The sequence below is a fragment of the Diadema antillarum genome, unplaced genomic scaffold (assembly GCF_040938485.1).
Source record: "Diadema antillarum isolate AM-2024a unplaced genomic scaffold, OU_Dant_1.0 scf00000057, whole genome shotgun sequence".
Lineage (NCBI taxonomy): Eukaryota > Metazoa > Echinodermata > Echinoidea > Diadematoida > Diadematidae > Diadema > Diadema antillarum.
This window is the reverse complement of record NW_027270946.1, coordinates 2,288,672-2,314,107: the sequence shown is the minus strand read 5'-3', so window position 1 is coordinate 2,314,107 and position 25,436 is coordinate 2,288,672. Positions and strand designations below refer to the sequence as shown.

Below are 25,436 nucleotides of genomic sequence, written 5' to 3'. Positions count from 1 at the left end.
AAAAAGATTTAGACCTGGGCTTTGATGAAAGACTAGTAAGACAACCTTAAATGACCAGGGCTTAATGGATTGGGGCTGATTAATCATATCTTAATTGCCCCTATGTGATTAAGAGAAGGGATGGAGCAGTACTGGTAGCATTGAATTTAGCTCAAGAACTGAAATCAAGGTGGCCATATAAATGTTAAAAAACATCTTGGAAGCAAAAATTTGGTCATTCAGATTAATCAACAAAATTGAAAGACTTGTATGGAGGCTAGACCTGTGGATAAAGAGTTGTGGTTTTGATTGGAAAACATATCTAAATGCTAAATATCTCAATACAACTGGGGGGAAAATAGCAGCAGTGATTAGGTACAGTTTTGAATTGTCCAGAGAGAATAAGTTAAAAAAAAAAAGAATCTAATTCATAAAGTATGAAAGTAACATGAGCCCTCTTTCTATTTCTGCAAGGTGAAACAGAAAATTCCTGATTTTCATAGAACCTGGCGTAAGTGTGGCTATTTTAAGCTATTGATTGGTTTAAAGAAGCTGACAAAAATAGCTAACGGGAGTGACGCAAGTGACATTGATAGCCACGCAGACTCACAGTTGGAGAAAACCCAAGACATACAGACAGCCATCCAACCAGAAACACAATTCAGACCTAAACAGGAAATCATTTCAAGAAAAGACTCATTTCTTTGTTTTGTTTTGTTTTTTTGCATCGTACACAATCTATACAAGGCGAGTACAAGACTGCATTTCCACTGTGCTTTAATATGGTCGTACATTTGTAATTGTGGCACCTTTGATATTTTCATCCTCTTGATTAACACTCTGTGTTGTCTAGTGTATATTGTTTGTATTATTAACTAGTGCATCATGGGTAAAAGTCTGAGTAATGGGGGGGGGGGGTGGGAGGAGGAGGAATTCCAGGAAATGGTGTTTACTGTCCCTTTTCTTTTTGTAGACCTCTCTCATTCATTGATTGCTCTTTAGGATTGGAGATAGGCAGGCCATCTCCTAAGTTTCACAGTCACATTTGTTTTTAGTGGGTTCCTCTTTCCTGCCCGTTGCTGCTCTGAAGAGGGCAGTGCACTTTGCTCACTGAATGACGCAGCCGACGGGCCACTCCTATGCCACTGCGTCTCCTAATGCACCATAAAATGAGATTGAGTGGAGAACAAAACTATGGCAGAGTCCTAGACACACACACACACACACACACACACACACACACACACAGCAAGAACAACAACATAAAGTCAGCTGGGCTTGTTCCGATAACGTAATGACTCGTCATAAAAGCGGCAAAGATCATCAGGGAGAGGAGGAGGTATTTGCATTGCTTTCGTGGTTGCCGGGGGATGCACTGGCGGTTGAATCCGTGTGGTATATAAAGAGGGCAACTTCCCATTTTTAACCTCGTTCCCAATCACAGTTCTGCAAGGAAGTCGAAGGATATTAAGCGGAGATGATCTCTAATAGTGTGTATCAGTAAGATGCCTGAGCCATCATAGCTGGATTCTATTACACCCATGCATTCATTTTTGGTCTTGTCATTCCATGTTTCATTGGAGGGTTGTTGTTTTTACTTAAAAAAAAAATATCCATCTTTCTGTTATCACTGGATGTGATGTGCATTTGGAGCTTTGGATTTGAGTGGAGGACTGGGCTTTTGTGTGGCGCATGGATTTGATGGAAATTGACGCAGGGGAAAAGCTTGCCCAGATTTGATCCTTGGTTGGATTATTAAGGCAGGAATACCATTTTAATTACTGTATTCGGTGTGTTCATGTGAGGAGATTCAGACATGATTTACATTATTTGCTTCCATACTTTGGTAGCTTTTACGTGATATTTTCATTCCATTTTTTTTTTTCATTATCAAGATTTATCTATGGCAGAATTTGTAGCAGTGTGACTGGTGCAATATCATGTCCATTATATACCATTAGAATCATTCAAGGGGGTTGATGATGAAGAATGACGTCTCACTTTTCATCCCATTACTTGCAGTTTAATCAATTTTTATGTGTTCTTTTCTTTTTTAATATATGCAATGTCAAGATTTCTTTCTCATCATATCTTTTTTTTTTAGTTTATCTATCCATTCTTCTGTTTGTATTCTTTTCTGTTCTTTTCTCTCTTTCTTGTATATCTCAATTCATTCCCCAAGTGACACTTTATATGTGTCTTTATTTTACCCAAAGGCTTTGACATTATCAATATCATTTAGAAATATTCTCTTCAGAATGACATTTTTTGTAGTAAATTCTTTCATATACTTATATACATGTACATAAAATATATTTTTTCATATACTTCCTGTTACAGAATTCCTAGAACACTTTGATCAAGAGACAATATATTTATTGCAAATCAATTGCGATATGTCCATTCACATATAATCATAGACTGCATTTGTTCAAATAACAAAGGTGATTTTCATACGTGATAACATTCATCAGATATCTCTAGTGAAATAAATATTGAATGATGTTCCTCTTTATTGAATAAAGTTCATCTTCCGTATTTCATATATACCAATTGTAGCAACCCAGACTTGAGCTTACTGTCATCATTCATTAGGTTTTCTGTCCATGGTTTACTTCTTCAAAAAAGAGTGCAACTAGGTTTTCGTGCATGTTTCATAAAACAAACCTTACTAAAAGTGTAGTCCACGTTACCTGCAATCACAACTAGCTGCTGAATTGCATGAGGTTTTCCCTCCAAGATGTGAGAAAGGGTAGATGTTGATTCAGTGGGGAGATTACCTACATTGTACATTCTTCCACTGTGACTCATGGTTGAACTTGTTTTGTTTTATGTTTGTTTGGGGTTGTTTTGTCATCTTGTGTTTTATTGGGACTGGATTTGGCAACTCTTTTGCCCTTTGCTCTGTTTTTCCACAAAAATGATAAATCTACACCCACAGAAGAAAAGAATGTGCAAGCATGATTTTAGAGGCTGTATCACTTTAAAGAGAGGTTGGCCCTTTAAGTCTAAGTTTACATGTGCTCCTTTTGAAGTACTTTTTAGGGGAAATAACACTGTGAAATAGTCAAGACGGCATCACATATGTGTTTACTGTCAAGTTTGTAGCATTTTATTTTAAAAGAAAGATGAATGAAATAATAGGGCTTTTCATGTGCAAGTATTTCCTGATATGGGATTTGCAGTCTGTTTTGTAGCCAAGGAATATCCTGTTTGATCTAGGATGTGGTAATCTAATGAGGTGTATGTTATTGTCATTCAGTGAGGGGGGACAAGTTGATTGAGCATTGCATGGACTAGCGGCAATATAAAACAAAACAAAAAACGGTAACAGTGATGTCACACTCAGTCTTCAGTAGATGGGGGTTCTTTTGTTACTCGACCTGGGATGTATCAAACTGCATTCTGCCGACATTTATGTGCACAACTCTTCCCCTGTCATACCAACATAATGCCAATCAGGCTTACAATTACCTTCCTGGTTAAAAACAAGATATATGTTTATCAGAAAACTTCTCAATCAGCAGAAGGGGAACTGGTTTCTGTAGTGTGCAGTACTTAAAAAATAAAAATCAAATCAGCAATTGAAACTGAAATTGAAAGAATACAGCATACACTGTGATAATATTACAGTGCTATCAGTACATTCCTAATGATATTAGAGTTTGCATTTTGTATTTTAAAATGGCTACTAAAGAAGTGATGAAATCTTTTCAGGGCCACATACACCGTACATACCCAAGAAAAGTATGTGGTGCACTGTTAAAGGGTGTGTACAGTTCTGGTCGAGGTGAGGATTTAGCATCTAACGTTTTGCAAGATATTCAGAAACCACTCTATGAGATGTCAAAGAGCATGCAATTCTAAGGGGTATCAAAAGTTCATTTGATGAAAATTGGTTTTGAAATGGCTGAAATATCCAAAAAACAAGGTGAAACAAAGAGATCCTAATAAAAGGCGTGGCTTGTCGCCTTTTATTATTTTCACTTTTTTGGATATCTCAGCCATATGAAAACCAATTTTCATCGAATGAATGTTGAATCCTTCTCAAAATTACATGCTCTTTCATATTTCATAAGAGATTTCTCATTATCTCATTTAGGAATGTTCAAAACATGAATCCCCAACTCAACCAGTACTGTACAGTCCCTTTAAGCCTTCTTCCACCTAAAGAAGTGATACTATGATAGATAAAGATGTTGATCATGTAATGCACACTATGCCAGATGTGAAGAATATCAGTTTGCAGCAAGAATAAATTTGACTCAAGATGAGTATTTTTCTTGGCTTGATGCAGTGTAGGTGAGCAGGAAGAGGATAGAATCACTTTTTTTTAATCTCTCATTTGTGGTCCTAGTCTGCTGTTACCCTTTCAGTACTGATAGCCATGTTGTACATACGTCATCGTCCCTTGGGCCAAGGCAGGAAAAAAAAGTCCTCTTGCCTTTGGATGCGGTAATTGATAATGAAAGCATGTTAAGTCTGTTCCCCTCCTTATGTAACCTAATTTACACAGGACATGTACCTGTTCACTCTTTGCTGAGCTACGTAGTTTGAGGGCCTATGTGACACTTCCATCCTTTTCCATTTTTCGACTTTACAAAAAGTCTGCCATAGTTGAGAGGCGAGCACTGCAGGGGAATTTCAGAGCTCCGTGATTTTTCACAAAATTGATTTCTTCATGTTTCAAATACCAGATATTAAAGCTCAAAACCCCTTTAAATGAACAGAACAGTGATAGTGTATTTGGTCATTAACCTTTTTGGGTTCTTTCAGTGGCGGTTATGAAAGAAAATCCTGTGGAATTGCTCATTGTTAGGAGTTGCTGACACAGAAAGGTTTAAAACCTCTGTTAGCAACTTTCAGTGAGGTGTATGATTAAGTGGTTAGGTTTGTGATATGAAGTTGGTGGCAGAAGCAATGGTAAATACTATTACATAATTCATATCTGATCTATAGCTATGGCAAATCAGTTCTATCAGATATCTAAGCAGTAGGGGTCCAGACATTTCAGATTGAGCAGATTCTTTTGGTGGGTTTTTGTTTTTGTTTTTGTTTTTTTGCACAAAGCCATCTTGACGATAATATGTGCCGTGAAGGTTTTCTACAAAATTGCCTTCATCAGAAACGTCTAGACACTTGAGGTGAACGGAGCAATTCATTGTGGGTATTCCTCACTCTCTGTTGTCTATTCTTAATTATATTTGTTCATTCACTGTGTCATTTTCTTATCTTTCTCTGTAAGTGTGTGGTACACTACAGATTTTGTGAGACACTCCTAGCGTGAATACATTGAAGAAAACAAGCTATGTATTCAGGAATCTTGTGATGTGAGGTCACTCTGGTATGGTGATTTCGTCATAAATTTATGGTCCTGCAGAGGGACATAAGGCGTGAAGAGGTGCTGTACAAATCACGTAGACAGTCTGGTATTCTGCAAACAACCTTGCATGGGCTACATAAGTGGAGTGTCATGCAGTCAATCATAACAACCCGTCATTTTGTTCTGCAATCATATAGCAGTGTTGAGGATGACACGCTTGCCTTTAATTTGCTCTCAAGTTGCTCATTCTATGGTTGGGTTGTAGTAGCTACTTATTCTTGGTCTGTTCGGTTCTGTTCTGACTTGATAGGTAGAGTGCGCTCTCTGAAACATTCTGAAGTTGGCACTGCTCTTGAGCATTCCATACAGCTTCATTCTTGGTGGAAGTGTTTCCAACAGAAAGCTTGCCCTCAAGGGTGCAACCTCACCGCGATTAGTTTTTTCCTCTTCATATCCCACTGTTGGGCAAATTTTTCCCCCTGCTGCCAAACCATGCTGCTGCTTTGTTGGTGTCATCTATACTGATGCCACCTGTGTGGATCTTATTTTAGCGTCACTTCCTACCCCCTCTCTCTTGTGCACAGCGGCAGAGCCAGCAGAAACATAGCGTCTTCACATTAACAATGGGAGCTGATTGAACCTGGCAGATGAACATGTGTTGCTGTCATCGGGAGCAGAGAGACCTAGTGAAGAAAAATCTGAATGCCTTGGAAGAAACTCTGTTAGTTTGATTTTAGCTGAGACCACCGTACCTTCTTTTTGCCGGGAGCCACTGTAATTTGAATCGTTGGTGACAAGTATCTATCACCACTTATATGTTTGGTGAAGGAATACACTCTCTTCAAGTAGACTCATTTGCCAGTCTGCAGTTTTTGTTAAACACTTAAAGAGCTCTTGGATTCTCGCCAACATGAAGAAGTTTTTGAAGAAACGGCGATCTGTGAACTTAATGAAATTATCTTCGTATTCTTCAGGTTCAAGTAAACTGGATCTAACAGAGGAGGAGCCCATCACGAATAGGTAAGTCATTTTTTTTGGACAGTTGACTTTTTTTGTACTGACATCTTGCTTTAAACTATTTTTCTCTGATTGTAGAATTGCAAGAAAGACCCACTGCTCATTTGAGAAGAAGTTCACACACAGAAACCTGTCACTCAGATTGTGAATTCATAATTCCCCAGAGTTCTTAATTGATTGATGTGTTGAAAGTGAAATAATGAAGGCGTAGAAGTACCATATTCACTATTCAAAGCTTACTCCAGCCCTGGAAAAAAAGAAAAAAAGAAAAAAAAAAAGTTTTTCAGGCTTTGGAAGGGTGAAGAGTTTGTTTGGAATTGTTTTCTCTGTTTTTCGATCATTTTCACATGTAAAAATACTCGCTGGGAATTTGAGTTTCTTACTGAAAGTGGAATATGTCATCATAGATTTTAAGTGTTGCCAGGTTCTACAAGCCCAGAACATCCTCTCTTTTTTTTCCCTCATCAGCAGCAACTCGATCAGTGCACACAAAATCAGATTTTGTCTTTAATTTTGCACACACAAATTTAAACATCATATTGGAGCAGTTCCAAGTAGCAATGAAAATTATAAAAAGGAGGGGATTTCCAAAAGCAGTATGGTTATAAGTCTAGCAGAGATAACATTTTGTTCTACCACCACAGTTTTTCCTTTCTGCATGTATCAATAAACATGTAAACTAGGCAAAACATGGATCACAAAAAAAAAGAGAGAAGAAAGCACAAAACTGGCAAAACAAAACTGAAAGCTGAGATAATCTGATTAAAGCTTTAGTTGTCTTTTTGGCCCTGAATTCAAAGTGATAAACAGATTTCTTCAATTTTTTTTTTTTTTTTGTTCGAATCAATATTGCATATATATATATATATATATATATATATATATATATATATATATATATATATATTCTTTTTTTTTTTTGGGGGGGGGGTGTATTCTGTATTCTGTTTTGTTTTGTTTTGTTACGTTTGTGTAACTGTTTTTGAATACCGAGTAGTGGAAGGTGATTGTTGTAGTGCCAGGATTATTGCTGTGGAGAGTATTGTATGACATAATGCAGTATTTGCTTCCTATTTATATTTCCTTGTCTTTCTTGATGATGTAAAATGCTGAAAAGGACCTGATGTTTATTTTTTTTTATGTGTGCGTGTTAGGGTGTGATTCAGCCAGTATATCTTGTTTTCCGCATGTTGTTCAACTTCCTCAATGTTCAATGTTTGTCTCTAATGCATCATATCATATTCCACCTGTTTACCACCTAGTATTTCCCCCTGCTTCTCGAATTTATGGACCTGGCAGGCTTCAGGATTTACGAGTACATCGTACAATAGTTTTTTTATGCTCATTGACTCCTGTCTCTCGTTAAGTTTGCACTGCAAAGTGAATCTAAAACTGATAAAAGAGAACAAAGGCATCTGTTTCTATCAATCTGGCGTTCAGTGCAACAGGTGCTATGTATTGAAATAGTGAGAAGCTGTACAAGTTTCGATAAGTGAGCACATTTTACCTTTAACCTTGCCATCATTCTCTGGCATATCCAACATTTGCATTATATTAGCAATATTGTGTAACAACCCTTTTTTTGAGTTACAAGTTTCAGTTTCCTTGGCTTAACAGATTTTTGAAGGTGTTTTTAAAACTCGCCCATCTATTTGTTAAAGTGGCATTTCCCTGTGCGCTTGTGGATGAGTTTTAATATGTAGTAGCCATTTGAAACATATGACATCTAATTGTAAAAATGGGAAAGTGCTTTCTTGAATATTTGATACCAGTGTAGATTGGATTGTAGTAGACAGTGAAAGAGATATTTAGGCTGGTATAAGATTGACCCTATTGCTATGTTTTGATAAGATATATGATATGAGGAGGTATTCATCATCTTGTGATTTAGGCATGATAGTTGCTGCTTCCTTCAAGGAAAATGAGAAAAAAAAAAACACCAGGAGAAAAGAGAAGCAAGCATTAAACTGTCAGAAGACAATTGCTTTACAGATATCTTTGGTCACAAAGCATGAAAGGATTATTTCTTCTTGTAAGATAATCTGCATTTTTTAATGTCCTTTTTTTTTTTTTGCTTATTTGTTTGTGTGTCAATTGGGTTGCCCAACTGTGAAGAGATTCAGCCTTCTTGCTGCAAACCAGCTGGGATTTGATAATTATATGATTTTGTTTTGTTCTTCTTCTTTCCCCCCACCCCACCCTCTCATCCAGCGTACCCTCATTTGATGGCAGGGAGCAGCACCAGACCAATGAACCAAGGATCAGCTGTGTGCAGAGGGGAAAGAAAGGCTTCGGTTTCGTCCTGCGCGGGGCCAAAAGTAAGTTCCGGTCTGCTCCCTTCACGTATTGCCCATTGTATTACTTAATTTTGAATTGATTGGTATAATCTGTGATTCACCGACCAGCAAGCTACTGATCTCGTGGGTCAGTTTCCATGTCTCTTGTCATATTACTCCCCCCATCCCTTAGAACTTTGAAAAGTTTGTGAATGTGATTACAACAAAGACTGTATTCATAAAGTCCCTCTTTTCTTCTACTCCTTTACCATTTGTCTTCCATTGATGCCAAGTTGCATTTTTTTTTTGGGGGGGGTCATTTTATTGTTGATGGGAGAAGCGAAACTCTTAATATCTTGAAGCAAAGTGCATTCAACCGCGCCATCCTGGCGTACGGTCCTTTAATGATCTTTTCCAGTTTATTGACACAGGAGCCATTCTGCCGTCAGCGCAACTTAATAGCCGTGCCTCATTCGTCAGACACGCTCATTGTGCGCATTCTCTTGTTGCTAGTTCATAAACAATGAATGTAATGTGGCCAGGTTTGCCTTTTCCCAAACTGCTTGTCGCAATTACTGCAAACTCAGAAAATTGTAACTACACTGCTGAGGCCAAAGAAATGTCATTGAACCATGGCAGCTTTCAGTGGAAGCACAAAAATAAGTCCTTTGAGATGAAAAGAGGTACAGAGACATAAATTTTCATGTGAGCATCAAGCTTAATGGTGTTTGCAGCGGTGTAACAGGAATGATCCTAATTTTGATAAGTTTGCTAACAGTAATGGACCAGTCATCAAAACCAATCCTTTTCCTCATGATTGAAGAAGCTAATTTTCACAAAGTTTTAACACCGGTCTTTTAAGTCTGTTATTCACATTAATCAAAGGTGACAACTCAAGAGTTTATTGCATTTCTGAGTTATACAATATTAAGTAACTGCTTTATTTTCATTCCCAAACTGTTCACTTTGTGTATTGTGAAGTCAGAAAAAGATTCTCAGACTGTCCCTCAAATGGATGATGATGAAATCGAATAGATCTTATCAAATGTCATGATATTTCACTATCAAAAATGTTGGCTCTGAAAATTGCACACCCTTTGCAATGTAGTATTCCATTGTGCAAAAGGCAAGAATTGCTCCAATATCCTATACATTTTTGCAACTTGTCAAAAGTAATTCATCAAGAGATAGAAATTCAATAAATCTTTTTAGCTGTTCAAACAATGTTGACATTAAACTTGTATCATGCCCTAATATGCCTTTTTATCTGAACAAAGAGCTAATAAACATGAATCTTATTCCCTCTCCTCTACCCCCCCCCCCCCTACCCATCCTACAGGTCCACAGGGTGGGGCTGTTGCCTTCACTCCCACCAAGGATTTCCCTGCCCTGCAGTACCTGGAACATGTGGACAAGGGCAGTCCAGCCGACAAGGCAGGGCTCAAGATGGGAGACTTCATTCTGGAGGTGGGTAGAGGCCTCATGCCACACACACTGGGATGCAAACTCTTTCCTTACCATCAATGACCTGCTTGCATACAGTGTCAGTGGCATCCTGTGATGGTGGTTCCAAAAGGGTTAAGTGCAAAATGCCATTTGATTTCACAACCTGGCAAATGCATCGCACTGATCAAATGAGGGGCTAGCTGGTTTACAAAGCCGCTGATCATGCCCGTCCAGTGTTTTGCTCAAATCGTGTTGAAAGACTGAAAATTGAAATGTAAATGTGTTTATCAGAACAATGTCAAGTAATGCTCACATGGTGTAAGCCTTAAAAAGTATACTTATGTGAGATTTCGTGTGTGTATTTGACTTGCACTCCTTTTATTCTTGGCATTGGTTAGGAGGCAGGAGGTGAAGGCTCTTGTCACAGTGTATTGAAATATTACAGAGTAATACGATTTGTAGTTCATTGCTATTAATAAGATGGCCAAAGAGCATCTGTGGGACTAACTGAGCAGATTAAAATGATAATCCGAAGAAGCCAGAAATTACCAACTTTTCAGCCTTCAATAATAAGACAGTGAAAAATTAATAAGAGTTGCTGTAAGAAAGGAAATCCAAGATGATTCTAATATTTGTGCATTCTGCAGACATTGCCTTCAGACAACCTGTGAATGAAGAGGAAGTGACTCCAAGCTCCTTTACTCTTTTTTTTTTCTTTTTTGCCACCATATTTCATAGAGCTAAATTCGTACCCAGTAAGCGATGCATGAGTGTGAATCATTGGCCACTTGTTGCTGAACTTAGCCCTGACTCTTTCGTCCTTTCTGGAACTCTCGACTTGAACTCCCGGATGACCTCAACAGGCAATAGCTGCTTTAATTCCTGTCTTTCAAATTCCCTGAAGGGGAACTGCTTTTCATCTTATGTGTCATTGTCAAAAGAATGTTGAAGAAAATATGCTTCTGTTAGGATGATCAATGATGGTGTTTTTTTTTTTTATCCCAGCAGCATTGTTATCTGTGTGCAAAGTGCAACATGGAATGAACAAAGTTCTTAACAATCATACATTCTTTGATTATCCTTAAGGAACAAGCATACTTCAGTCAACACCATAAGAGAAGAGAAGAAGAAATGGATTTCGAATCTACTCTTCATATAGATGTCTGTGTTTATTATTTTATACAAATTCATCTCCAGTTAATGAGTCACTTCGACTCTGGTATGAATACCAATGAGTTCTGTGGAATGGGTCGTTTCATATACCGGTAGGTTTGTCATTGCATTGTCAGTTTTTCATATGAGCATGTTGGGCAAGGGTGCAGACCCGTAGGAGGAATCGGGCTGGAGGGGGGAGGGGGGAGGGGGGAGGGGGGGGCATATCTAACTCACTAATTTGCAGCCAAATGTCATTCTCAGGGCATGTTTCAGACTTCGGAAAATGTCTTTCGTTTCCAGGATGTAATTCATAAATTTTGTTGCGCAAATGTCTGCCGTCAGGTGTACTAGGATTAAGGAAAAGGAAAAAAAAGGCGCTTTCCTCCTAACTCGAAATCTTAAAATATACTGCATGGCATTCTCTCCTAAGCTCATAGTGTCGCCAGTGAAACAGTTGGCTTTCTGTATGCCCTAAATGAAAAGGAAAAGTTGTCTCTCTCCCTTTGTCTTTCTGTCTGTCTGTAAGAGAAGGAACTGATTTGTTCCCCGATATTTTGTGTTGTAAACTTTTATTAATTTCTTAGACAGGGCTTGACAATAACTTTCTTGATCTGGTGGTCCTGTGGGCCAGTGAAGTCTTTGACTTTGAAATGTTGGTGGCCCAACAAAGAAATATAGTTGCCTGAAATGAGAGGAGATGTAAAAATTCATTTCAAATTTTAACTGACTGATTAGGCCATTAAAAGAGAGCCTTTTTGAAATTTGGTGGTCCGACATCAATTTTCAGTGGCCCAGGGCCACTTGGCCACTGCTGATGTTGAGCTCTGGCTTAGAAGATAAAACTGGCATCTTTGAATAGCCTCGGCCATCATGGGCTGTTTATTTACACTAGGCAGGTCACAGAAAATAGGAAGGACTGTTAGTGGGTAAATAGTTTTATTCTGCTTGATTTCCAGAGCTCTTGATATTTTTTTTTGTTGTGTGTGTGTGCACACACAAAATAGATATGTAACGTAAATCTCCTTAGTTTCTTAAATGTTAACCTAACGTTACAACTAACAAGTGAGTGTTCACCCATTAACCCGATGAGGACGGACTGATTTCGCTACAGCACGCATTTCCCATAGACACCTGCCCGAGTATACTCGGGACTCGTCCTCAACGGGTTAAAGAAAAAGCAAAGATAGAGATAAAGGTTACAAATTAATAATCCAGAATATAGTTCAAGCACAGGATGTTTGTCTTTATCCTTCTGTGACTTTTAACCTGCTCAGTTTATTTAATTTTTCTTTGTGCAATTAAAAAGCAACAAAATATACTGAGTGATCTACTTATTCAATAATTTCTTTGACCCCCTGTGAGTCTACAAAGCTCCCTGGGGTGTTTCCAGCGGTAATGAGGATCCCTTAGTTGCTCATACCTGCTCTTCTATCTATTCCCAATAAGTCATCATTTGCTCGACGGATCCTAACTAGAGCACAGAGCCGATTTCCTATTTCGCTCTCCAGAGTTTCTCAAATTACCCCGCATCACCACATGCAGCTACCGCTAGAGAGGTCAGGTCACACGGTGCATGGTTGCTGATAACAAACAGTCGCCGAGCAGAGAAGTGGGAAATTGAGACGTTACAAGAAAATAACCATGATTTTGCCAGAAATGTTTGGTTATGCATATGGGTCTTCAAATGTGCTTGTTATTTATGACCTTCCCCGAAGACTACGGCGGGTGATGATTTTTATCATTGTTCAGCAGTGCCTGGTTCATTTGATACGGTGTTTAACCCCGAGTGAATTGAAATGTGAGTGACTTTGAGACTTTCCTGCCTTGTGTTAGCTACTGAAGGTCAAGGAAGTAACCAGAGGATGGTGTTTCATGAAAAACAAAAAACACACAAACAAAGAAGGTGAAAGCAGAGTCCGGTTTCAATAACATGCTCCAAGCTTTGATGATCACACTTCTTCCTCATATCCGGAATGTTACTAACCTTTGTACACACATATACTATTTCCCTGAAAACTGATCGTATCATAGTCATGGGGGGGGGGGGGGGGATAAACAGTAAGGACTAAAAACTAATAGCACTTCTGATGATTAATAGAATAATACAGGACTTTTCTTCAATTCATCCCTTCCTATATTTTTTTTTGTCAAGTTCCAATAGCATAAATTTGTTCGTATCTTTTGGGTAAATTTTAACCACAAAGTCTTATCTTCGTGCAGTCTAATACAGCCTACCAAATGGTGACTAGAACTTTTGATTCGCTGCTTTACTGCAAACGAGGAATGGCTGGACTGTCTACAGTACTTCTTTTTTCTGTATTTTTTTCTCTTTAATCTCACATGCAAAGTAGCAAATACTTAACCAGCTCGCTCACTTATGGTGACTTGAATGATAATTTCCCTGGTGAACTCTGACAGAAATTCAGTATTGAAATTGAAGAGACTGCTCACAAGCCTAATATACCCTGGCTCATTTTTGTGTTCAGTTATTTAGTTCTCCTTCAACTTACCTACACTGATCCTCCTCCACTTTCCCTTTCATTGTCATTTCAGATTAACGGCGAAGACGTGGTAGCGGCCCCTCACCAGTATGTGGTCAACCTAGTGGTCAGTTCGCCGGACACCATCGTGATGAAGGTCATCACGGTGCCGGGCTCCAAGGCCTACTCGTGGCTGAAGGAGGGAAAGACCATGAAGAGACAAGGTAAGATGAGCATTCAGCCCTCATAGCAAAGAGCTCTATCTGCTATTAACTTGAAGTCAAGTGAGAAGAACTTGGCTAAATGCAGACCTTCTTCTGTAGTTGTAGATACTGTGCATAAATTGCGCAAATGGGAAAAGCTGCTGTCCTTTTTTTTTAACTTTTCCTTGTTTTGCATTTTTTTCAATCACTTTTGGTTAAGAACAGTGTAGTCACTCATTCTAACAATACAGTTACACCAGCAAGCCATCTAAACGCATAAAGTTATAATCTTTGTCTTTCTAGGGCACCAAAAGTTTTTTTTTTGTGCCATTATGCCTGCAGTCTCCATGGGGAATCCTTCAAGTAAACTCTTGTAGCCATTGTGCATAGACTCTGGGGACAGATGCCAGGGACTAATTTTTCAGCTTTTGTGCCAAACCAGTCACGGCTATCTATTTTTGAGATGTTCACTGACACACCGTAAGGTGATAGCGTGACTTTTGCAAGCTTGTTAGCAGTGAGTTGTCAGTCTCCAAAGACCAAACCTGAACAGTTGTAGCAACATTCTGAGCACAGGGCAGTTGATCCACTGCTCTTGTGCTCTTGAATGTGATGGCTTGGGCCATTTGTAGCAGCATCTGCCTTAAAGGGATGATATAGTATTGGTGGAGATGAGGATTGGGCTTTTGACATTTTGTGAGATACTAAGAAACTACATGAAATGTTACAGCTAGAGCATGCCATTATAAGAGATATTCATAGTTTATAAGATGAAAATCTGTTTTGGAATGGCTGAGACATCCGAAAAACAAAGTAAAACAAAGCAATCCTAATAAAAGGTATAAAAGGTGGGCCCCACATTTTATTAAGATTGCTCTGTTTTGGATATTTCATCCATTTCAAAACCAGTTTTTATCAAATAAACGTTGAATCCCTCTTAGAGTTACATGCTCTTTCATATTTCATAAGCAGTTTCTCATTATCTCAACGAAAAAGTGTTGGAAACCTGGGGGGCATTTCATGAAGCATTTTGTCCGACAACTTGTCGGACAAAATTTGCTTTCAGCCAATCAGAAGCAAGGATTTCAGTAGCTTCTAACAGTTTGTCAGACGAAATATCTGACAAATTGCTTCATGAAATGCCCCCCTGAAAGTAAGGTGTCAACAAAAACTTTAGGATCCCTTTGATATTTGTTTTCTTTCTTTCTTTTTTTCTTTCTTTTTGGAGGGGGTTCACTTTTGAATGCACCCAGCAGAAAAGAAAAAGCAAATGCTTGATTTTGTGGAAACCATGTTCTTTTTTGGATGATTTGTGGTGAATACCTCCTTGCTTTTCTCGATGACAAATTTCCTCGCTACTTTTCACTTTTGAGCATTTCTGTGTATTGTATTGCTTTCAAAGTTGCACATACACATGGTGTTGTAAAATCAGCAAATAGTTGTGTGTTTACATTTGCTACCAGGAGAGATTAGCACCCTACGCAGAGACTCCAACCCAAAGCACCTTCTGATCTGGAGATTCTCCCGCCCAAAACCCCTAGCAAACGGGAGACTCCGAGTTGATGTGTGCGAAGCGTGAAGTTCCTAGGGTTCTAGATGTTCTGTGATGCTATCTAAGGCTATTTTTTTTCCACATACGATAGCAATAAGTAAGAAATCCTCTCCACCGGGAGACACAGAGCCAGGGCGGGAGAACGGGAGGTTTTGCAAAACTGGGTTTTCGGCGGGAGATCTCCCGTCGAAAACTGGAGAGTTGGAGTCTCTGCCCTACGTATATATTGATATCCCTCTTTTACAATTAGAAGAGGAACTGCAAAAAAAAATGTAGATATTAAAATCTGTTGATCCCTCTACTATGGTGTAGGCACAAGCTGTCATCCCATTTTTCTCTAAAATGCTTCATGTATGGATATAGTAGAACTGATGGATGCAGAGAGAGACTAATTTTGACTTTTTCATATGAGAAAGTCCTGATGTTGCTTTGTGTGTGTGTGTGGGATTGGACCAATATGGGACATCATATACTGTATAAGTGGATATTTTCACGAGTAATTGTACATGCTCGGCTGGGTGAGATGAATTTCACATGTTTTCAATTCTGCAGAATCAGGACATCAATTTTGAATGACTGGAGTACATGACATGAAAAAATATTTGCATGCTTTTATTTTCACGCTGGCTTCCAGTTGCAAGAAATGTGCGATAATTTTCATACCGCAAAAATTTCCACTTTGACAGTATGATGATCCCCAATGATGCAAAGGCTTTTTCAAAATGCAATAAAATATGTACAATGCATGTAAAAATAGAGCAAGAAGCAATATCTAGCAAAAAACAGAATGGAGCATCTACAGGGGGCCTTCATGCATTTTGGAAGAGCCTGTTTCCCATGCTACTAGATTAAGCCTCTATGTACAATGTACTAGCTAATATGGCTGTTTTCTCTCCTAGCATGGGTTGAGTAGTTGCCAATGGCTAATATCTGAATATCTCTCTCTCTCTCTCTCTGTCTTTCTCCGGCTTCCTGTCCCCTCTCTCTCTCTCTCACTCTCATTCTCACTCTTTCGCTCTCTTACGCCCTCTCAGCCCCTAGCCTTCCAGTTAACACCCCGACCACCCGGTCACTTTCCATTTCCAGTCAGGAGCAGAACGCAGTAGGTGAGTATGTGGCTGAAATCATAGCTGAATTAATCGCTTGCATATCATGCTGTTCAATGGTCTAAACATCTTTTGGTGTAATTCCTCTGCGTATGAGTATGTGCATATGTGTATGTTATGATTATGCATATCCATATGCATATCAAGGATTTCAATACCAAAAAAAACCCTGTCAAATCTCAAATCTCATATTGATTGTTTATTAACAAAAAATCTTTGATTTATCAAATTTGATTTGGTGGTATAAAATCATTGAATGGGTTTACTTCACACTACATAGCATAGAGCAGTAGTAGCCCTCTTTTACAAAGCCAGTTTTAACAAACTTTCATCTGTTTTGACCGTGATGTCAGATTTCACTCTGGTTCAGCAGTGAGAAATGCGATTGATCTTTTGACAGTCTTATATTTCCTAGACAGGATCTAGTTTAAGAGTAAAAAGATACTTGTAGAAGATGTAACTATTGAAGAATTAATCTGTAGCAAGCAAATTCCTCATATAGTAAGTCCTCGGTGATTAAGTTCATTCAGCAGGTACTACATATTAGCCAAGACTTGTGAGCAAATCACTCTGATTTGATTCATTACCATAAATGCAAATGGGAAGAGATGTGATTGTTGGAAAGAATTACACAAGAAAAAAACATTTTCTCACAGTTGGAATGTTCACAAATGTACAAATTTGCAGCACATCTCTCAAGCCATTTTGATATCAATGTTCATTATGTGTGTATGTCACCGTAGATGAGCTGGATAGAGCCATCGAGAGTGGGAACACAACGCCCTCATACACATCACCGTCGTCATCTCGCACTCCAAGCATACCGGATGAGGACCTGAAGGTGGCGTCAATCCGCAAGCGACCCGTCCGGCACCAAACCAGCCAACCGCAGCTGGACGGGCTCTTCCTGCAGCGAAAGGGCAGCACATCGAGCGATGGGACGACACAGTCCTCGCCCGACGACGCTCCAGTGAAACCTTCCGTGCCTCTACCTCCTCCCTCCCAGAAATTCAACACCGTGGCCAGGATGTCCAACGCCCGAGCTCCCCGGCAGCAAAGTCTGGAGGAGGTCCACAGTCCGGTTGATCGCAGGAGTTCCGGCGGATCTGACTCCGCGGTGTCATCCATGAGGTCATCACCGGCTTCATCCCATTCCCTGACAACATCTTCCTCCGTGAGTTTCACAGACAGTGCAGTGCACCTGCGTGCAGATCGCACGTCCTCCGACCCGTCATTGGCACGCGATATGAAGAGTGCAAGTCCCAAGACTCTGCAGGGGACAACCAAAAAGCCCAGCCCCTTGCCGCCGACACGATCTCAGTCGCTCCTGAATCTCTCTGCCACCAATCCCTCACTGCTCGCCATGGGCAACGGCACACTGAAGAAGATGCCAAGTCAAAATTGCATTGAAAATGCACCCGTGAACACTACTGCGATACCCGTGGAAGTTGAGGTCCACAATTCTGCAAACAGCAATGAGTCGGACGATGACACCTCAAGCACAGGGTCCTTTTCCAGCGCCATCGCACTGGCTGCTGCCAAGATGGAGAAAAAGAAGAAAGAGACTGTGGTGGAGGAGAGACCAGCTTCCATGTCAGCGTTCCAGATGGCCATGGCTGCCAAGCAGCAGTATACCCAGACTTCGCAGGAGGGACAGAATTTGAATCGAAATCAAAACCAGAACGTGGAGAGTCCTTCATCTACGCAGGCTCTCCTACAAGCAGCCATCGCCAAACGCAAAATGAGGATGGAAAAGACAGATGAGAATAAATCAGACGATATTGAGGAGAGGATAAAGCAGTATAAGAAACAGGACAAGGCATCACGGCCTAAATCAGGCCAAGCTGTCCTGCTTGATGCTATTGCCAAGCGACGCAGCATTGTGGAATCACAGAGCCCAAGTTCAGAAGAGGAATCATCGAGTGAATCTTCACCCAACTCACCAATGAATCGTATTCCTGTAGGAAAGTCGGCATCAATCAACACGGCAAACAAATACACGGGCAATGTCAAGCCAACAGATGGCGACATTGCCAAGGCTGCCAGTGCCATGCAGGACAAAATAGCTAGCAGGCCTCCCATTAAGGAGGATTCCAGTCTCAATCGACACAAAAATGTGATCAGAATTTCACCGCGCGGACGCAACGAGGATGTGTCAACGGACAGTTCAGACAGCGACACCCCTCCAGTGTCTGTCAAAAATATCAAGCAGAGTTTTGAGAAGCCCAAGAAACTTTCACCGCGAGATTCCAAGATCTCGCCGCTCTCTCCGGTGAAAGAGGATGACGCAATGCCAGAAGCTCCTATTCCACCGCCTCCTGCATTTGTGGAGACAGACCCTCCCGTCCCAGCGCCGAAAGAGGAAGTAGATTCAGAAGAATCGCGGCCAAAACTGGGATCCCTGATAGAAAAGTTCCAGAAGTCAGAGCCTGCAGTGGCAGACATCGAGATCGTGCCACCCCCTCCCAGCTTTATGGAGGATCCCGACCACGCCCGGTTCCGGCGCGAACAGCCCTTCGACACCGCCAGCGTGGTGTCGTCCGTCTCCTCGATATCCACAATGTCCAGCTACAGCACGATGTCGACCGACCCCAGCAGCAACGACGGCTTCGAGCCCATTGGGGAGGAGTCCCTGAGCAACAGCAACACCATCAAGTCTGATGTGTCTTCATCTGGGTCCTCATCTTCCACTCTTACCACCATGTCGACAGGAGACACCAATGACAACTGGCCCAGGGCTCCCCCTCCACCTGTTGCTGCCAAGCCCGGCAGAAAGAGTGTGGGGAATGACAACGAGGTTGCCAACAACATGTCCAATGGAGTCAACAATAACTCAGTTGTCAAAGGTGAGAGCATAATTTTTCACCTTAAATTTACTCAAAATCTTGTTTCAATATCTCACCATGAATATTTTTTTTTATACATTCCTTTACGGAAATAGTGAGGCCCATCACCTTGATTTTGTGTAATTCTGATTTAAGGCTAAATTCTTTGATTATATCGCCATGGTATTTGCATATATTTATGTTTTCATTCAGTGTGCTCATCATTAATGCCATTCTTTATCAGGAAGTTTGGTTTGTTTCCCCCTATTTGTTCACTTGACATAGGATAAAACAAGACAGATACCTATTGTGAATAAATTCTATGATATTGCTGGCAGAAACCTTCATTTTGACATAGTCAATTCATAAAAGGGCAACCTTTAACCCTAAATGTGCCGTGGCTCTTTGCTTAACTTGTAACAAGTTTTTTCATCAGCATTTCAGTATGCACCCAAACTTCACCCAATTGTAAAGTTAGCAAGCCCTGTCAGGTGTAGCAACGTGCCTCCATCCAGCAGGAACTCCTGACCTAGTGATGGGGTAGGGATCAGGGGGATTGAGCAAGGCTTGACAGTACTGGAGGCCCAGTGGCCCAGGGCCACTAATAATTGATGTTGGGCAAACGAATTTCCCCAAAGTGTATCTTTTGATGGCCTGATTGAGCTCCCGCAATTCAAAATGTATTGTTACCTTTCCTTTCTTTTTGAGCCAACACATTTCTTTTTAGGACAATCAAAATTTGAAAATACAAGATATTAGTGGCCCAAGTAGGCCACTAGGGATTAAAGTTAGTGTGGAGTCTTTGCTTACTGGGTAGGTAAATTCTATTTATTGACAGTATTAGAGATTCTAGACATCTCAGCCAACTGGAAATGAGAGCACTACTCAAGCGTGCATGGAACAAACCACAATTACGTGTAGAGTGAAATCACTTGTGGCAGACCACACCCTCTCACATCCCCCATGTCCATCTTTCGCACCCTAACAGAGAAGTCGGTGAGCGAGTGGTCGGTGGAGGAGGTAGGCAACTGGCTAGAGGGGCTGCAGCTCGGCGAGTACCGGGAGAACTTTGTGGAGAACGCCATCTCTGGTGACCACCTGACCTCCCTGGGGAAGGACGACCTCTCTGAGCTGGGGGTCAGGCGGCTGGGCCACAGGTTAACAATCATCAAGGCACTGCAAAAGCTTCAGAAATGAGGGACATCTGTTTCTCTCTTTTCTTTTATTTTGGCCTTCGGAAGTAAGATGCTGTGTGGGAGAGGCGTGGATCTCTTCCTACGTACAGTGATACGCCTCATAAAGAATTTCCATCCATCTGTGGGGGTCTGTTTGCATATCAAGAACACTTCGCTATGGGATGTGTGGCATCTTGATTATAACCAAGCGAGGATCATCAACTTGACTGTACCTTGATGTGGTGTATTTGTTCTACAATTTTTTCTTATCATTATTTTTTTTTTTTTGCAAGGGTCCAATATTCAGCGCCTATATGGACGTATCCCTTGCCAACTTACAACTTTGTAGTTAATGTCAATTTTCTTTTTCATCTATGTGTATACGTGTGTGCATGCATAGAGGCCGATAGTGCGCACACAATTGGAAGTGTATGAAAGATAAAGTGTCAACAATAAGCCGAGACCAAATAATGTGTGTACAGATGTTGTATTTGGATATATGTTTGTTGCATGCAATAAATTAACATATTTTTACTGGATGGTTTAAATATAGCCCATTTGTGCAGAAAATCTGAGCTGATAGTTTTGTTATGAAGGGTGAAGACAAGAGAGAATCTCCGTAGGTTCATTTAGCTTCATTTAGCAAGAGACAGTTCAAGAAACCCTCCCAAACAAAGAGCCAATTATTTCACTATTAATAGCAAGGCATATTCCCAGATATGTTAGAGTTTACAAAAGATATTAACAGGTAATATCCAGATTGTAGGTCATTGCTGTCTAATTTGATTTACAGTCTCTGTTGGCAAAAGCATGCCAAGGCTATAATGAATCACACATTACTTTTTTAACAGGAGCCTGTTTGTCACGAGTATTTCACTTCATAAAGGTATTGAGATTCTCAACAAAATTCAAATTATCTTGCCTGTATCAGCCTACTACTCAGTTTAGCATCGCTGAGAATGGAGAAATCAAATGAAACGTAAGAACCTACACTGTCTGTATCTGTATGATGTCTTCATCTGCAACAACAACAAAATTATAATTGTTGTCTACAAGAAATGACCAATACACTCATCTTAGGAATGGCACAAAAAGGCAGGGGGGTTATGTTAACAGACAGAATAAAAATGTTAATTCCACTGATAGAGAGATAAAAAGAAACAGCTTGTTTGCTGCTGATACAGGTATTCTAAGAAAAATACTCTGCCAGAAGTATTTTGTGGGTACTGAATTTCTGTGCTGCCTTCTCCCCCCCCCCCCCCCCCCCCCCACACACACACACAGAATAAGACACTCACATCTATCAGGTTTTTGTTTGGATATTGCATTTTCTATGAGAATACATTGTGTCAAATTATATCTATCCTTGCTCCTATAACTGGCAGTGAAAATGGAACTTTTTAAAGGAATTTCTTTCAATTTCAACGGAAAACAGAAATTACAGTATACCCCACACATCTCAATATGGAAGAAAGGTGTATTTTATGCCTGATGAATATTGCATTTAGACTATGGATTAAGCACTATCACTTTATGCCACATATTCAATCATTACCAGGGCTGCATTGAACTCATTTTATATGACATTTGTATGGTGTTGCAAAATAGAAGGATTTTCTTTTCTTTTTTAAATTCAGATTTAAAACTCAAATCACCATGGCATATTTCATTTTAGTGCATCAGATACTGAGCCACAGTCATAGTTGCAAGTGGAAATGGCCATTTTGCTGTAGGGGTTGTTTGAATCTCTCTCCCTCCCTTTCTCTCTTTCTATCTCTCCCTCTCCTCTTCTCCTATTCTCTCTGCATGTCCGTCTTGTTTCCCTGTCACTTGTGGAAAGTTACTCAAACTGTCTTCCCTATTTTGACCAATGGTACCTTCCTGAATTTTCTGCACAAGCGATTGGAGTGTTGCCGCTGCGTTGTGAATTTTGTCAATTGCATGGCTTGTATCTTGTTTTGTCTGTGCTACTTAGTTATGTTTTCCACACCTCGTCTCCTATTGCATATTGCTGTGCTTTTTCACCAAAGATTCAAAAGCTTTTGCAGAACTTTGCACCACAATATGAAGAGATATACTCTGAAAGTTTGCAAATTAGTATGTATATGGATACAGCAGAGTAGGAAAGAATAATTTGAAAATGACTGTGGAATATGGATTGTAGAAATCTGGCTGCATTGTATCATTTATGAATTTGGCAATTCGATTTTTTTTTTTTATCAGAATGCAATACATATGTGCTACAGGATTCAAATCATTCCCAAAACTGCCAAGGCACAAAATTATTCATTCCTGTGAAGTAGAAGTGCACCAAATATGGAAAAAGATACAGAAAAGTGTTGCATCTATGTGGAACATTCAAATGTCAAAGAAGTCTTTTTTTTTTCTTTTGCTAATGGAGACAGGGAAAAGTAAGCAAAATGGCTGTGTGTTCTGTTTTCAAGAGTTGAAAATGTACCAGTATGTGATGTCAAATTTGTGTCTTCCATCGTAATGAACTCGCAGTTTTGAGCCAGCATGCCTCTGTAGATCATACATATGAACTTGAATCGTTCTCACCACATTTGAGTGATAGATTTTAAACCATGGCTGAAATAATCAGTGCTTTGTCTTGGTTCCGGACAAGCCCCCAAATTTTCAATAACAGCTACGTTTTGTAGCTCTGTGCAGGTTAAGGCTGTAGCGCATCACAGAAATTCATGTGCTGTTTAAACCTTTAATCTTTTTGTGTATTTTGGCTGTCACAAATCCACCCACTTTCAATCTTTTTGATGCCTCTCTTTTTTATGATGTGTTTGATCATGGAAGAATAAATTCCTCAGTAATTTTGTTGTAGGTCTGCCATAGCATCCTGCATGTTACATTGTATCACATGAAAAGCAATGTCATGCTTTGAAGAAAATTGGAATATTGACATTCAGGATGAATCCTCTTTGTAATTTTTTTTTTCTTCACAAACAGAACAATTCTTCATAGCATCAGTGGCATAATCACACTTTTGTTTTGTTTGCTTTATCACAAACTTCACTCTATAAACTGTACTTAATGCCAAACTTGTTATGGGTTACAGATCTGAACTATGCATGTGTACATAATATATTAACTTCGTACATCTATTTAATGTTCATGTCATGAAACAAGAAACAAACAGGGAAATATGGGACAGGCCTACCAAACTTCTGCTAGGTATCGCAGTATGTAAAAATGGTAGCATTGATGTATCTAGCATGCACCTTGTTTTTATTTTTGCAGCCTGAAGTATTTGTTTGCAGTGGTGAATATAAAATCTCATGTGACATTTAATCTCTCAATTTTGTATTGGAACATCAACATATTGGAAAAATCATTTTGAAGTTGGTTTATAAAGGATAATGACAGCAATCTGTCTTAGATCCACATCTTATAACACTCAGGCGAGGTATTCTGTTTTTAATGTTTATGCTTCTGTATAAATCATGTGAGTGGACCGTGATTTTGAGCCCGCTGTACATGTATGTCTATTTATTCGGTATCATGCAACTACCCCTTCGCCTATCAGCAAACCTGTTTGAGTCCATTATCCATCTTGAGTACATTCCCTCTTCTATTGTACATTCTTTGAAATCTGAAGGGATGAATTGTGCCTCTTTTTCAAACTTTATACCTATTGGTTATCATCATTCCCCAGAATTAGAGTCATGTTATGAAGCTTAGCTGTCTGAGAGACACAGTGGGCAATGGGGCTATGTGAAGCTCCATTACTGACAACAGTCAAATATTTACTGTGAGGATGCATATTAAACTTTCTCAAGAAGGGACATTGGAGGTTCTTCTTATTTACTATCTATAGTTCATTTGCAATTATTTAATCAATATATTACGATATTCATGTGCAACTTATTTAAGTAGTTTGTTTGTTTGTTTGTTTTTTCCGAGTATAATCTTCATCATCTCTCTGTACTCTGTGGCCATGCAGTGATTTAAAACTATGGTATTGTCAGGACTTTAACTACATGTGTACCTTGATGATGTGCCCAAAGTGCTGGCTTATTTTATTGCCGTAGAACATTATGCTGGTACAAGCCTGAGATGACATATTCTATATTCCAGTTACTGATGTGTGGGTTGACATTGACTGGTATATCCATTCATTTTTTTTTTTTTTTTTTTTTTTTTTTTTTTTTTTGGGGGGGGGGGGGGGGGGAATAGTTGAAACAGGCCAGGGCCCAGTCTTGTAAAGATATTTACAGTCACCGTATATTACAGCTACAATCTGGTACAGTTTAGTAGTTATTTTTCTTCTTCTTTTCTTTTTAAGCCCATGTAGGAACTATGATGTTAAAAACACATGTTTTAGGGTGTGTGTTTTTTTTTTCAATAACCAGGATGCTAGTATTGCTTGCACTTGAGTTACCTTTCACATCTTCAGTGCTGTTTTGGGTAAGAAAACATACTCTTGGGGAAACTATTCCAGATTCTAAACAAATTAGTTTACAGTCAAAATCTCATGAAGTATCAGAGTTGGTGAGAAGCCATCAGTAAAATAGGCTTCAGAAATTTAAAACCAGGTGTCTAACTCACATACAAGTAATGTCATCATATGTTAATGAATTACATTTTTGTTGTACTGAAAAATATTGTTACTGATTTTTTTTTTTTTTTTTTTTTTTTTTTTAAAGGATGTGGTTGCTTCACCCCTACCTCATAACTTTATGTTTCACGTGACGTTTTGTATCAAGACGAGCCCACTTGGAACGCAGTAGAAAACTTTGCAAAAATTTATGCTGGTGGTAATTTCCAAAACGCGATGGTGGAGTTTTGGAACAAATATCTCTAAACCCTTGTGAAGTTTCAGTGCAGAGAATGCAGGTGTTTGAATTCACTGCTTATGCTGCGTTCACTCATCAAAGCATTTAACAA

At 39.6% G+C, this 25,436-nt stretch overlaps 1 protein-coding gene across 1 annotated transcript in view; it reads left to right on the top strand.

Moving 5' to 3' along the window:
* Nucleotides 1-20,577, top strand: part of LOC139715883 (uncharacterized) — a 71,753-nt gene extending 51,176 nt beyond the window's left edge. Inside the window, exons 13-19 of the mRNA XM_071627433.1 lie at nucleotides 6,277-6,322; nucleotides 8,531-8,637; nucleotides 9,935-10,062; nucleotides 13,750-13,900; nucleotides 16,466-16,537; nucleotides 17,281-19,383; nucleotides 20,351-20,577. Of these exons, the coding sequence (XP_071483534.1) occupies nucleotides 6,277-6,322; nucleotides 8,531-8,637; nucleotides 9,935-10,062; nucleotides 13,750-13,900; nucleotides 16,466-16,537; nucleotides 17,281-19,383; nucleotides 20,351-20,559 (2,816 nt within the window). The 3' untranslated portion in view covers nucleotides 20,560-20,577. The remainder of the gene's footprint in view (nucleotides 1-6,276; nucleotides 6,323-8,530; nucleotides 8,638-9,934; nucleotides 10,063-13,749; nucleotides 13,901-16,465; nucleotides 16,538-17,280; nucleotides 19,384-20,350) is intronic.
* The last annotated feature ends 4,859 nt before the right edge of the window (nucleotides 20,578-25,436 follow it).